Here is a 15,136-nt window from a genome sequence, read left to right on the forward strand (position 1 = left end):
ACCTGTAAATCCTTCCAACATACAGTGTAGGAGAGATTCCCGGTCAGCCATATGATGGAAAGAAAATTAGAGCCTCTACCGTCATTATCCACAGCTCCAGGTTACAACATGCATGTGACAGTGTTTGTTACCACAATTCAGACCACTTGGGAGCCGGTTGGCTCAGTTGACTGGACAGCCCATGTGGATCAGATTGGCGCCAACAATGTGGGGTTTGATCCCTGTTCTGGCTGGGGTGGATTCGGGACCTGCGTCCTTTCCCTACTTACTGTGGCAATCACAGGGATAGGGGTCAGACTTGCCTTGGGGCAGAGAACTCAAAAAGAAGAATGCCCAAGAGGCCACTTCAGAACAGGTCATCTGAACATGCAGCTTATAAGAACTCAAGGTTAACATGGTAAATTCACTTGGACACTCTGAACTGGCCTGTGCTTAATAACAAATGATACAGAAAAAACATCAGATTGCAGATGACAGACAATCCTTGGAATATATGGGATTCTTTCACATGGAATCATAGAAATTTACAGCACAGGATGTGGCCATTTGGCCCATTGTGTCTGCAGTGGCTAACAAGTAGTTATCCAGCCTAATCCCAATTTCCTACCCTTAGTGGGTAGCGTTGTAGATGACGGCACTTTAAGTGCATATTTAAGGCCTTCTCAATGCTATGAAGTTTCTTGCCTCTATCACACTTCCAGATAATGAGTTCCAGATCCCCACCACACTCTGGGTGAAGATAATTCCCTTCAGATCCCCTCTAAACCTCCTACCTCTCGCCCTAAATCTCTGCCCTCAGGTTATAGACCTCTCAACCAAACAGAATAGGGCCTTCTTATCCACCCTCTGTAGACCCTTCATAGTGTTTTACACCTTCATTAGGTCTCCCCTTAGTCTTCTCTGTTCCAAGGTTAACAACCCAAATATCTAATTTTTCCTCATAACTTCAATTCTCCAGTCCAGGCAACATCCTTGTAAATCTCTGTTGTAAATCAGCAGCACTTAAGAGTTTCATGCATCCTTGGTTAACAATGGGGGAGACATTGGTGAGGTGGTAATGTCACTGGACTAGTAATCCAGGGGCCCTGGCTAATGCTTTGGGGGCATGGGTTTAAATCCCACCACAGCAGCTGCTGGAATTTAAATTAATAAAAATCTGGAATATAAACCTAGTTTCAGCCATAGTGACCATGAAGCCATTGTCAATTGTTGTAAAACCCATCTGGTTCACTAATGTCCTTTAGGGAAGGAAATCTGCTGTCCCTACCTGGTCTGGCCTACATGTGACTCCAGACCTACAGCAATATGGTTGACTCTTAAATGGCCTAGCAAGCCACTCAGTTCAAGGGCAATTAGGGATGGGCAACAAATGCTGGCCTTGTCAGTGACACTCACAACTCATGAAAGAAAAAAATCTTTAGAAAGAGCTTGTATTTTATTGTGGCTCCCAGATTCTCAGGCTGTCCTGTTGTGCTTGACAGTCAACAAATTACTCTGGTTATAAAGCAGGAGCTGCAGCAACCAATCGTATACCAAGGTCCAATAAACAGCAAACAAGAAATGACCAATTAGTCTGTCATTAGTGGCGTTGGTTGAATTTAATGTTGGCCACTATACAGGAAGAACTCCTCTGTCCTCATTGAATAAAAGCTGTGGGATTCCAACACCGCCCCCCCACCCCAAAAAGAATAGGGCCTTCCTATCTACCCTCCCCGACCAGGCAGATGCTTAATGTCTTGTCACCTGAAAGCTGTTTTTTAAATTCATTCAATGGGATGTGGGTCATCGCTGGCTAGGCCAGCAATTATTGCCCATCCCTAATTGCCCTACAGACGGTGGCGTTGAGCTTCCTTCTCGAACCGCTGCAGCCCCTGTTGCCCAGAAACCAGTACTCGCTCAGGTTTGCACTGAGGTGTCAGCTGAAATTTTGCGCTCAAATCCTGCAGCGTGGCTTGAACCCCTGACCTGGCCAGCGATGCCCACATCCTGTGAATGAAGTCTCTAAAATTTCTCCTGGGTCACTGTCCTGGAGATTAATCGTTAACTCCTGAAGACGCCAGGAGGATTGGTCACCCTAAAGCAGGCGGAATCCCACAGAGTGCTGGTGTGATCAGCCGCTGGCACCGTCTCCTCATCGGTCCTGCAGTGTGGTGATGAGAGGGGAGTGGAATTTCCGAGAGATGAGCTCCCGGTGTCCACCTCAGTGTGGAAGTGGGTCCTGACTCAGGTACAACAGTCACTTAGGAGTCAGGGAGCTCAACTCCTTTCCATGCTGTTCTGTGATTTCAGCTCCAGCTCTTTGAGCTGCAGTGATGACTCCCCTTCGGTTCTGAAGCAGAATGTCCAGGTTTAGAATGGAGCCATCGAGGAATTTCTAAAATATCATTCTGTGCTCGAACATCCGTGGAGATGCTAATTGTTAGGTTTCGCAGAGAAAAGTTAGCAGCTCAAAGCAAATCAAATACCTCAAACTGTGATACCTCCCCCACAACCCTCCCCATTCCCAATTTTTGCCCCCTCTATGATGTTGAAATGCCCACATCTGGAGCTGACTGATTTGTGCAGGGCAGGTTGTGCTGATCAAAGTGATATTGTTACTAGATTTTCAGTAAAATGTGATGGGAGGCACGTGAAATATTTGTACCACCATCACTTTAAATGTGAAGAACATCCAACACCTCAGGCTCAGGTCTAGTTGGGTGAATGTATCTTGTGTTGTTTAACACTAGGTTGGAATACTAGTACAGAAGTTGGACTTAAATAGGGGAACAAGTTGAGGTGATTAAAAAAATAAGGCTATGCTTCTACTGCATACCGTTAGCTGCCTACTGTTAGATGGGTGGTGGGGGGGAGGTTGAATGTGGGGCATCTATTGAAAACATCTACTGTTAGATGATATTTCCTGATCGGGCAGCACTTGCTGAACAATGCTGAGTGTGTTAATAACCACACTAACAACCAATTTACGATAATCAGTTGAGCTCGTAGCGTGGTTCATTTATGCTTGCTAAAAGCAATAAACATTCATACGCAATGACTCATTCTCTGCAAATGAAAGCCTTGTGCCTTTTTTGAATTCCCGAGATCTTGGGGAGCCAATAGTTTCCCATTGCTCTCTCCAATGCAACGTCCTTCAGAGTCGACATGCTCCCTTTTCCCCTGTAGTATAAATTGTGATCTTTTGAAATTTGGTATTCTTTTGTTTCTCCTGATCAGTGCAAGATGAGGCAATATGCCTGTCTATTCAGCGAGATTCAAACTCTGTACTACTGAGCGACTATAAAGGTTATTGCACAACAGCGAGTGCCTTGGCTTGCATTTTTGCTGGGGAGCATTGGGAGTAGTACATTAAGTAAACCTTGTGACTCCTCTGCAGGTCAGTGGGTGTCTAGGATCTCAAGTGCTGCACCCTGTCTGAATGGTCCACATCTCATCCACTGATACTTCCATCCTTTGTGTGTGATTCTTGTGCCTGTGCTGAATAACAGACAGTGGCTCCATACTCATACTTGACCATTTATTTCAGCACCAGTGGAATGAACCTCCCTGAAAACTCCCTCTATAGTGCGGTGCTTAACGCAGTGTCTGTTTTATGTGAGTATTATACTGTGCAAATGAAATGCATCCATTTTGCACTGAATGGAATTTTTATGCTGTAATTTGATTTTGTTTTGACGGACCAATGGGTTGGTGCTGTTGGAGACACTGAATGATCACAGTGGTCTGTGGAAGCTGGGTAACCGTGGGTTAGAGTGGGTCGTAATTGTGAAGTGTTGCTTTCTCATCCTGTATCCCATTGAACGACAGCATTGAGAGGCTATGCCCTAGATCATTTCACTCTCACAGCTGAATTAATACTGGGTAATTCCACGTCTGAGCAATACCAATGTTCCAGGTAAACGCTAACCTAGAAAGGCCCGTGTCCAAGACTGGCCCATCCCCCCTGCATGAGGGACATCTTCCAGTGACTAAGCATGCTGCCTTTCAGATCTGAGTCTGAATTGAGTGCATTCTAATGACAGAAAGGTTTTCTGTCTCTGCCAGTTATAAGGTCCTTTTATCAAACAGCCTTGGGCAGTTCTCAGTCTATTCACAGGTAAATCTGATCCCACATTCTGGAACTACTCCACAATGTAGTGCCAATTGGCATTAAATTGGTATTCTCAGCGAAGCAACAGGGATTGCTCATGTAGGGAATGAAGCCTGTCACTCTGATGCCACAGGGAGTGTCATTCTTCTGTTGGGTTCATACACAATTTGGGGCAGTGTCGAGGGAGCTTTATTCTGCACCTGCCCATGTCATACCTGACACTGGGTTGCCTAAGAAACTGAAGGAGAAGTAAGTTGTTCGGCCCTTCAAGCAGGCTCTACCATTCACTAAGATCAACCTCACCTTCCCACAAAATCCTCACACACCTTGATTCCTTTAGCATCCAAAAATCTATCAATCTCTGTCTTCATTGTACTTAATGGCTGAGGGTCCACAATCCTCTAGGGTAGCAAATTCCGAAGATTCACAACCCTTTAAATGAAGAAATCTCTCCTCACCTTAAGCCTAAATGATTGTTCCCCTTATTCTGGGACTGTGACCTTGTGTTGTAGTTTCTCCAGCCAGGGGAAACATTGAGTCAGCATCTACCTGGTAAATCCCCTTAAGAATTTCAATGACATCACTCCTCATTCTTCTAAAATCCAGGGAATATAGGCCTATTTTCCTCATAGGACAATCCCTCATCCCAGCAATCAGATTAGTGAACCTGCATTGCACTCCCTCAAAGACAAATTCCTTAGGTCAAGGGGGCAAAACTGAACACAGTACCCTGAGTGCGGTCTCACCAAGCACCTTTATAATTGCAATAGGGACATCTTCACCCTTGTACTCCAGTTCTTTTGCAATAAAGGCTAACAAACCATTTGCTGGTTGTACCTGCATGTGATTCGTAAAATCAACTCCAAATCTACAACATGGGATTTGACCCCTTACTTTCTGGATTGGTAGCTCAGCCCTGCCAATAACATAACCACCACACCATCAGGCCGGTTAATGATGCTGAGGTTCTGCAATGGAATTAGGGCTTTAGGACAATGGACTCACATTGAAACATGGTGGGCCAACTGACAACAGAGATGAGAAACTGGTTAGGAGGTAAGACTCGAGACACTGGGGCTATTTCCACTGGAGCAGAGAAGGCTAAGAGAAGATTTAACAGATTTCTAAAGGTTTGAACAATTTTGATAGAGAGCAAAGGGGGAAATATTATTTCTTCTGGTTGGAAACTCTATGACGCAAATTTGAAATAGTCACCAATAGAGTGAGGAGAGATGTTAGGAACATAGGAACAGGAGTAGGCCATTGGGCCCATCGAGCCCGCTCCGCCATTCAATTAGATCAAAATTTAGGAAAAATGTCTTTATGTGGAGAGTTGTTGCACACAGAAAATATACAGAGGTTACAGCATGGAAACAAGCCATTCAGCCCAACTAGCTTGTGTTGGTATCTACACGCTAAGCAAGTAAAGGGTTCCAATTTTATTCAGATGCTTTATCACTTCTGAGGCAGAAAGCATTGAATCTTTGAAAGGAACAATGGGTGAACCAGTTGAAGAAACAAGATAATTGGATTTCCCAAGTAAAGGGCCAGTATGGACATGATGGGCTAAATGTCCACCTATTGTGCTGTAAACCACAATGGTTCCAACTGTTGTCAAATTGGGAAGCAATGTGTACAGGAGAGAGCAGCTAATAAATGGTGTGAATTCAGGGAGAGTATCCCATTTATTAACCTGCCCCCCGCCACCGGTCTTATTCTTCCAGTTGCTTTGGTGTGTATTTTTCGACATGCTCAGATAGTGGATCGGAAAGTAGACGAGGCTCTGCTGAGTAAGGCCGCTATGATTATAGGCTTCTTTGGCTCCGTGGGAGGCTTCATCGCCGGAAACTGTAACGTAAGTGCTTACATCTGTGACAGGAACACAATCAGTTTCGTAGGGGAAGGGAATGTGAAAGCTCCGTTCAAAATGGACGCCTTGCCAAGGAGTGAGGTCTTGTGCCCACTTCAAATAAATTAGTTTTTTGTTGCTTTAATTGTTAACTGGTAGACTCAAAAGATTGTTGCCAGCGCTTGGCTTCCTTTAGTGAAGGGGAGTCTGCTTATGGGGATAACTATTGGGAGAATAGAAGACTGGTTTCCTTTGATTTGTAGGTGCTGTGTTGTCCAATACATTAACCATGCTGGATAAAATTTTTGATTAATAAAAACTGAGTAATGGACACCATCATTGGGCCTGTGATCTCAATACTCATTTGCAAGGCGTACACATGTGAACTCGAAAATTTTGTGAATTTATTAGGATGTTAAATGTGTGAGTGTTTGTGTTGTCATATAGTTATAGAGTCATTGTAGCACAGAAGGAGGCCAATCGGCCCATCAAATGGCTCTCTGTAAGCAGCCCAGTCAGTCCCATTTTTCTGCTGTTATCCCCGTAGCCCTCAAGTGTCCATCCAATTTCCTTTTGAAACCATTGATTGTCCCCTATTCCACAACTGTCATAGACAGTGAGTTCTACCTCATTACTTAATGGAGATGGTGGCATAATGGTAATGTCACTGGACAAGCAATCCTGAGGCCTGTGCTCTGAGAATGTCGGTTCAAATCCCATCATAGTACCTGGTAGAATTTAAATTATAATTAGGGAGGGAAGGAAAATCTGGAATATAAAGCCCATCTCTGTAATGATGCCACAAAGCTACTGTTGATTGTCATAAATACCCATCTGCCATCCTTACCTGGTCTGGCCTACATGTGACTGCAGATTCACAGCAATGTGGTTGACTCTTAACTGTTACCCATGGAATCAGCATACAGCCAGTGTTTCAGATGCCACCATCACCATCTCTGAGTAAGTCCTATCCCAGCAGCTGGGCAGAGGCAGCGGCACACATGGAATCCAGTCGGGAGGGAGTCCTCAACATTGACTCTGGACCCCAGGAAGTTTCATGGCATCAGGTCAAACATGGGAAAGGAAAACCTCCTGCTGGTTACTACCCTGGTAGAATTTAAATTATAATTAAGGAGGGAAGGAAAATCTGGAATATAAAGCCCATCTCTGTAATGATTCTACTACGCCCTCCCTCAGCTGAAGAATCACTGCTCCTCCATGTTGAACACCACTTGGAAGAAGCACTGAGGGAGGCAAGGGCGCAGAATGTACTCTGGGTGGGGGACTTCAAGGACATAGCTGCAAGACTGGGTCTGTGGCAGGTGGTGAGGGCCTGACTAGGCCTTGATCCACAACAATCTGTCACAGATACATCTGTTTATGACAATGTAGGTAGGAGTGACCACCACACAGGCCTTGTGGAGATGAAGACCTGTCTTCACATTGGGATTGTGTTATGTGGCACTACCACCGTGCTAAACGGGATAGATGCAGCTCAAATCTGGGCATCCATGAGGTACTGTGAGCCATTGGCAGTAGCAGAATTACATTCAACCACAATCTGTAACCTCATGGCCCAGCATATCCCCTATTCTACCATTACCACAAGCCAGGAGTGTAGGAGGGATGCCTGAAGCTGCACCAGGCATAGCTAAAAATGAGGTGTCAACCTGGTGAAGCTACAAGAACAGGACTGCTTGCAGCAATAGTGCTGAAGATTTGTGCTGTGGAGTTAGCCATGCCTCTAGCCAAGCTATTCCAGTACAGCTACAACACTGGCATCTAACCAGCGAGGTGGAAAATTGCCCAGGTATTGCCTGTCTACAAAAAGCAGGACAAATCCAACCCGGCCAATTACTGCTCCACCAGCCTCCTCTTAATCATTGGAGAGTGGTGGACGGTGTCATCAACAGTGCTATCAACTGGCACTCACACAATAACCTGCTCACTGACTCTCAGTTTAGGTTCTGCCAGGACCATTCAGCTCCTGATCTCATTACAGCCTTGGTCCAAACATGGACAAAAGGGCTGAACTCAAGAAGTAAAGTGACAGTGACTGCCCTTGACATCAAGCCAGCATTTGAACAAGTGTGACATCAAATTGATGGCAATGGCAGGTGCCTTTATAACGTGGCCAGATAGGCCGATTATCAGCCTGTAAATTCTCCTAATGTGCCTTTGGCAGGCAGAGAGAGTGGGGAGAGTCTCCTGGCCAGCCATGCTGGATGTGGAGTGGTGCTCCTCAAGCTATAGCCTCTGGTGACAGGCTAGTGGCCTGTTTCGGGAAAAGCTAACCAAGGAAACAGACATGAGCATGTGCTGCGTCTGCTTCATACGCCACTAGGCGTGGGCAGAGAGAGAAGGAAGTACGTTTACCTGTGACTGTGTGTGAGGCATCTTCTATTAAAATTAGTACAAGTGGCTAAAATGGCCTCGCCTGTGGCTAGTTCTATTATAACACTGCACTGATACAAGGACATGCTTCACGACCTGCTGGCTTCTGTTGTTTTCCCAGGCACAGAGCAGGAACTGGCACTGGGAATATTTCCCCAACATGCCTGGGCTGCACTGTATGGTCTCAATTATCCCTAGTTTAAAGGCTTCTACCAATAAAATGGGTGGGTAATGAGATATTTAGAAATTTTGAAGGATGGGATTTGGCGAGGATGTGCACCCTGAGTGAGGAGAACCGGATACCGTGAGGGATGAGGGATGGGAGGGATCCGCTTGACGAATGTTGGAAAGTGGGGAATGGGAGGGAGGGACACGGTGAATGATGGGGAAGGGAGGAATGGGATGGATAGCGGGCAAGAGGGATGGCCAAATGAACATTACCTGACAAACTCTTTTCTTTCATTAGCTCAACACAGCTAAACAGTAAGTCACTTCTTTTAGGATCTGTTGTGATTGATGCTTTATGTTTTTGTGCTATCGACTTTGGGCTTGAATGCATTATAAAGTGTTGTATTAAAATATCATGTTTTGGTGCATTAACATGGATTGTTTCTCTTTCAGCCATCGGTTCTCATGGTGCTGCATTACTTTGGAGCCTCGCTGTGTTTTGTCAGCGGTTGTATTTATTGCATATTACAGACAGCTTTAACATTCAGGCTCCATATAACAGGAAAGGAGTGCTTGTTGGCGCCTGTCCGTGCAGTCCTGGCCATTTTCCAAGTGGTCTTTTCTATTAGCTGTATCCTTCATTGGTTGTGCCTGTCCTGGTTCAGGAGCGGCCGTATACACTGCTTCCAGCCCCTACATACACTGACCAAGGGAGACAAGTTGCATTTTTGTAGAATTGTGGAATCTTACAGCAAACAGGAGGACATTCAGCCCATTGCGTCCGTGCCAGCTCTTTGAAAGAGCTGTCCAATTAGTTCTACTCCTTCTGTTCTTTGCCCATAACCCTGCAATTTTCCTGTTTGCAAAGAAATTCTCCCAGCTCCTCTAATGCTCTCACTCCTGTTCTTCAACCGGCTTCACTCACACAGGCTGGGAAGGGGAAGTAAAGCTATCTAGGACAAAAACAGAATTACCTGGAAAAACTCAGCAGGTCTGGCAGCATCGGCGGAAAAGAAAAGAGTTGACGTTTCGAGTCCTCATGACCCTTCAACAGAACTGAGTGAATCTAAAGCTGGTTTAAGGTGGGGGGAGGGGGAGGGGGGTGTAGAGAAGTGGAGGGGGGGTGTTGTTGTAGGGACCAGCAAGCAGTGATAGAAGCAGATCATCAAAAGATGTCACAAACAAAAGAACAAAAGAACACAGAGGCGTTGAAGGTGGTGATATTATCTAAATGAATGTGCTAATTAAGAATGGATGGTAGGGCACTCAAGGTACAGCTCTGGTGGGGGTGGGGTGGAAAGACTAGCAGGGCATAAAAGATTTAAAAATAATGGAAATAGGTGGGAAAAGAAAAATCTATATAAATTATTGGAAAAAACAAAAGGAAGGGGGAAGAAACAGAAAGGGGGTGGGGATAGAGGAGGGAGTTCAAGATCCAAAGTTGTTGAATTCAATATTCAGTCCGGAAGGCTGTAAAGTGCCTAGTCGGAAGATGAGGTGCTGTTCCTCCAGTTTGCGTTGGGCTTCACTGGAACAATGCAGCAAGCCAAGAACAGAAATGTGGGCAAGAGAGCAGGGTTGAGTGTTAAAATGGCAAGCGACAGGGAGGTTTAGGTAATTCTTGCGTACAGACCGCAGGTGTTCTGCAAAGCGGTCACCCAGTTTACGTTTGGTCTCTCCAATGTGTGGAGACTGCATTGGGAGCAACGAATGCAGTAGACTAAGTTGGGGGAAATGCAGGTGAGAAGCTGATTCACTTGAAAGGAGTGTTTGGGCCCTTGGACGGTGAGGAGAGAGGAAGTGAAGGGGCAGGTGTGTCTTCCTTCTTCCTTAACCGAGGTTTTCCACCCACGGTGGTTGACAGGGCCCTCAACTGTGTCCGACCCATCTCCCGCGCATCCGCCCTCACGCCTTCTCCTCCCTCCCAGAAACATGATAGGGTCCCCCTTGTCCTCACTTATCACCCCACCGGCCTCCGCATTCAAAGGATCATCCTCCGCCATTTCCATCAACTCCAGCATGATGCCACCACCAAACACATCTTCCCTTCTCCCTCCCTGGCGGCATTCCGTAGGGATCGTTCCCTCCGGGACACCCTGGTCCACTCCTCTATCACCCCCTACTCCTCAACCCCCACCCATGGCATCTCCCCATGCCCACGCAAAAGATGTAACACCTGCCCCTTCACTTCCTCTCTCCTCGCCGTCCAAGGGCCCAAACATTCCTTTCAAGTGAAGCAGCATTTCACTTGCATTTCCCCCAACTTAGTCTACTGCATTCGTTGCTCCCACTGCGGTCTCCTCTACATTGGAGAGACCAAACGTAAACTGGGCGACCGCTTTGCAGGACACCTGCGGTCTGTCCGCAAGAATGACCCAAACCTCCCTGTCGCTTGCCATTTTAACACTCCTCCCTGCTCTCTTGCCCACATGTCTGTCCTTGGCTTGCTGCATTGTTCCAGTGAAGCCCAACGCAAACTGGAGGAACAGCACCTCATCTTCCGACTAGGCACTTTACAGCCTTCCGGACTGAATATTGAATTCAACAACTTTAGATCTTGAACTCCCTTCTCCATCCCCACCCCCTTTCTGTTTCTTCCCCCTTCCTTTTGTTTTTTCCAATAATTTATATAGATTTTTCTTTTCCCACCTATTTCCATTATTTTTAAATCTTTTATGCCCTGCCAGCCTTTCCACCCCACCCCCACTAGAGCTGTACCTTGAGTGCCCTATCATCCATTCTTAATTAGCACGTTCGTTTAGATAATATCACTACCTTCAACGCCTCTGTGTTCTTTTGTTCTTTTGTTTGTGACATCTTTTGATGATCTGCTCCTATCACTGCTTGCTTGTCCCTACAACCACACCACCCCCCTCCACTTCTGTCCCCCCACCCAACCACACCCCCCCCCCACCTTAAACCAGCTTATATTTCACCCCTCTCCTTAGATTTGCTCAGTTCTGTTGAAGGGTCATGAGGACTCGAAACGTCAACTCTTTTCTTCTCCGCCGATGCTGCCAGACCTGCTGAGTTTGTCCAGGTAATTCTGTTTTTGTTTTGGATTTCCAGCATCCGCAGTTTTTTGTTTTTATCTATCCAGGACTTTTGATCACTCTGCTCAACTGTGCTGCTTCCTTTGGTGGAATAGCTCACTGACTGTCACAGTCGAGGCTCAATCCAGTTGCTGGGAAGGCTAATCCCATGCTTCCAGAGGCTGCATTTAACAAATCCCGCAAATGCACGATGGATTGGCACCAGCAGCAGGAACTGCTCAGAACTACTGGCCCCCTCCAAGTCGGGACTGGGGAGGCTTCCCAGGAGCAGGGGGCAAAGCTCGAGATTCACTGAGCTTCTTTGTGGGTATGCCAACGTGAAATGATCAAGACCCTGAGATGTGGGAATGCCAGATTGGCACAGCTCAAAGAGTGGTGAGAGGGGAGGGGAGGGGAGGAAGAGAGGGGAGAGGAGACGGGACAGGAGGGGAGGGGAGGAAAGATAGGAGGAGAGGGGAGATGAAGGGAGGGGGAGGGGTAGGAGATGAGAAATGAGGAGAAGAAAGGAGAGGAGATGGGGGAGAAGGGGAGGAGAGACGAGAGGTGGAGACAAGGTTCGGAGATAAGAGGAGAGACATTGCATTTCCGATCATAGTAACTGACGTGGTAAAAATGAAAATCTCCTTGTCTCCCCTCTGGGTCAAAGGTCAGGTCAACCAGAGACATTTTCACACACGGACTCTTGAGTTAAGATAGAAGATAGAGGGATAAAGCCAAGCTGCTTGTATATCAGTTTCTGGGTGATGTGTAAGAGCATGGCTGAGCCTAGTGGCATCTCAGGGAAAGCTCCCTAGTGAGAAAGATTCCATCCAGTGACTGGACAGGGCCTCCAGGTAGAGATCACGTCAACGGAAATGAAGTGAGTGGAATATTTTTGTGTTGAGGGAGGGAGGAAGATGCTATGCGCATAGTTTAACAATGAATCAGCTCTTTGTTGTGCCTTTTCCTTAACTCTGTTCCAGATCTGGCCTTTTTTGTCCATCCAGACATCAAGAAGCAACACATAGGAGCCATCTGTGAATGGATCTTGGCCACAAATTTCTACGTTTTTATCGCGTCGTTTACCTTTGAATTTTACTACATAACCTCTTCCGTCCTCTACGTGTTGGTCAGTAGACCTGATGATGAGAAGGTTGCAATTCTGTCCGAACCCAAGGGCACAAATATGGCCACATTTGACAAATGACATGCAGAATGCCTACTGCAGACGGGCTGCGGGATTACGGGCTGTTGGAACCACGCCATTCTCCGTATTCATTAGATTATGTAGTGTCAATCTCTTCATCTCTATCAAAATGTTTATTCTTCTTTGTGGACCACAGGTTCGCTTGCCTCTTAATGAACAGCCAGTTAGCACTGCATCAGCCTGTGGGAAGCATCATGGTCCCAATTTTCCTCCCAAAGCCCTGGGCAGCACTCAGTTCCCAGTTGCAAAGGATGTGAGGCAGAGATCTCTTATTATGTCAAGTAATTTTCTTCATGTTGGTCCGAGGCTTCCCTCCCCCAAACCCCCAGTAATTCAAGGGGCGTTCCCTCCTGTCTCACTTTCCTCCAGCTTCTCTACAAGCATCAAGGCCTAGGTGTAGGGTAAGTCTGCTCCACCAGCCCTTGGCCCGGGGAACCTGAGGGCAGCCAGAAAGACGAGGGGGGCCTAAAGAAGGTAACTGCTACCTGGCTCTTCCAGCCTGCCCATCGATCTCTGGCTTTCGTTTGTGCTCAGCGGCAGACAGAAGGCCGGGAGGCTGCAGCTGAGGTTGCAATCCCTGCCCCCATTTCCAGGTGTGAGGCCCTGTCAGTGGGAGGGCCTGTGCTGAGGGTGTCCATGATGCAAATCTGTCCCAGCAAACATAGGCATAATCAGGTCACAACAAGCAGAGAACCCAGTCAAAGCACTGGGAAGAAATTGGGGCCCCATCTATCTCCCATTCCTTTCCGGCAGTGCCTCTGATGGGAGGATAGCCACCGTGGAGACTGTGCAAAACCGTGGGCTACCTGCCTTGGATTTCCAGTTGGGACCCAGCTCCCTGCCCTCCCCAGCGTGGATCTATCGACCTTCCCTGGAGTTTCAGGCGTCTTCCATCGGAGCAGCTTTACAAAGGCAAAGGATGTAAAACATTCCTCCGTTGTTGTCCTGGGCTCAAACTGTTGCAGTTGAACTGATTGAATGAGGCGTTACTGCCTCTTGGAGGGGAGGGGGATTTCAGCTGAACTGGGGCAACCCCCACCCAGACACATGGCCTCGTCAATGCTGCACCAATTGCCAAACACAGTTCATCCCCGCCCACACCCCCTCAAACAGACGCTTCGCCTCCTGCAGTGCAGACAAGGTGCTTTTAATCTTGGTTATTTTTGGAATTGATATCTTGTTACTGTTGAATCATGCAGCACATAATTTGGCCCATTGTTTCTGGGCTGACTCTTTGAAAGAGCTACCCAATTAGTCCCACTCCCCCGCTCTATCCCCATATCCCTGTAACTATTTTTCTCCTTTCAAGTATTTATCTAATTTCCTTTTGAAGGTAACTATTGAATCTGTTTCCACTGCCCTATTTGGCAGTGGAATGCAGATCATAGCAACCCACTGCATTAAGAAAAACCCCTTGTGCCTCAGGTCCTTTTGTAAATCAGCTTGTGTGTGCTTGATTGTGCCCTTGGCCCTCTCTCCCAGTCGGAGTGGGTGTTACCCCAGACCCCATCTAAATGGGAGATATCACAGAGCTCAGGTATCCCTTTGTGAATTCTCTGGTGCCAATATGGAATTCGGCCTTCCCCTCAGATTAGGGAGATTAAAATGGAGACCATTGTTGCATAGGGACTGTTTTTCTGATAGTTTGTGTTTTATCCTATACACTCAGAGGATGGACAATGTACTGTATTCAATCCTGTATTATTATTAACGTTCAAAACTGTTAGAAATAAAGTCAGCATCAAGAATTCAGAGACCCAATTTTTTTGACACTTAACTCAATCCTTTTAATTCTATTGTGGAATTGCTGAGTACAGCATTGACCTGTTCCCTTCGTTCACAATAATATTGATGGCTTTTGGTCTTTGTTTTTTTCCAATCCATTATTCTGTCTTTTCTTTTCAACCAGTACAAAATAAAGTGGGAATAGGGAGCTTGGTGTTTTGAAAGCTTATAATCGGAACATCTTCAACTTGCATTTATATAGAGCCATGTCCTCAGTGGGGTAGCACTCTTAACTCTGAGCTATAAGTTCATGGGTTCAAGCCCCACCCCAGAGACTTTGTTCAAAATCTAGGCAGGCACACCAGTGCAGGATTGAAGGAGTGCTGCACTGTTGATGCTGCCATCTCTCAGGTGAGATGTTCAGTTAAGGCTCCATCTGCCTTCTCAGGTGGATCACATGGCACTATCTGAGGGAGAGCAGGGTATCCCAGCGTCCTGGCCAATATCTATTACTCAAGTTACATCATTGGTGCACATTACCTGATCACTATCACAACTCTGAAGGGGGTGCAGGAGCAGAGGGACCTGGGTGTATATGTGCATAAGTCGTTGAAGGTGGCAGGACAGGTTGAGAGAGAGGTTAATAAAGTATACATTATCCCCGACTTTAT

General features: G+C 46.5%; 1 protein-coding gene across 1 annotated transcript in view; it reads left to right on the forward strand.

The window, feature by feature from the left end:
• Nucleotides 1–14,488, forward strand: part of si:dkey-228d14.5 (uncharacterized protein LOC796266 homolog) — a 51,140-nt gene extending 36,652 nt beyond the window's left edge. The window contains exons 4-7 of the mRNA XM_041176127.1: nucleotides 3,527–3,594; nucleotides 5,815–5,945; nucleotides 8,955–9,132; nucleotides 12,517–14,488. Coding sequence (XP_041032061.1) covers nucleotides 3,527–3,594; nucleotides 5,815–5,945; nucleotides 8,955–9,132; nucleotides 12,517–12,740 — 601 coding nt within the window. The 3' untranslated portion in view covers nucleotides 12,741–14,488. The remainder of the gene's footprint in view (nucleotides 1–3,526; nucleotides 3,595–5,814; nucleotides 5,946–8,954; nucleotides 9,133–12,516) is intronic.
• Nucleotides 14,489–15,136: the final 648 nt, after the last annotated feature.

This window comes from Carcharodon carcharias, chromosome 28 (genome assembly GCF_017639515.1).
Source record: "Carcharodon carcharias isolate sCarCar2 chromosome 28, sCarCar2.pri, whole genome shotgun sequence".
Lineage (NCBI taxonomy): Eukaryota > Metazoa > Chordata > Chondrichthyes > Lamniformes > Lamnidae > Carcharodon > Carcharodon carcharias.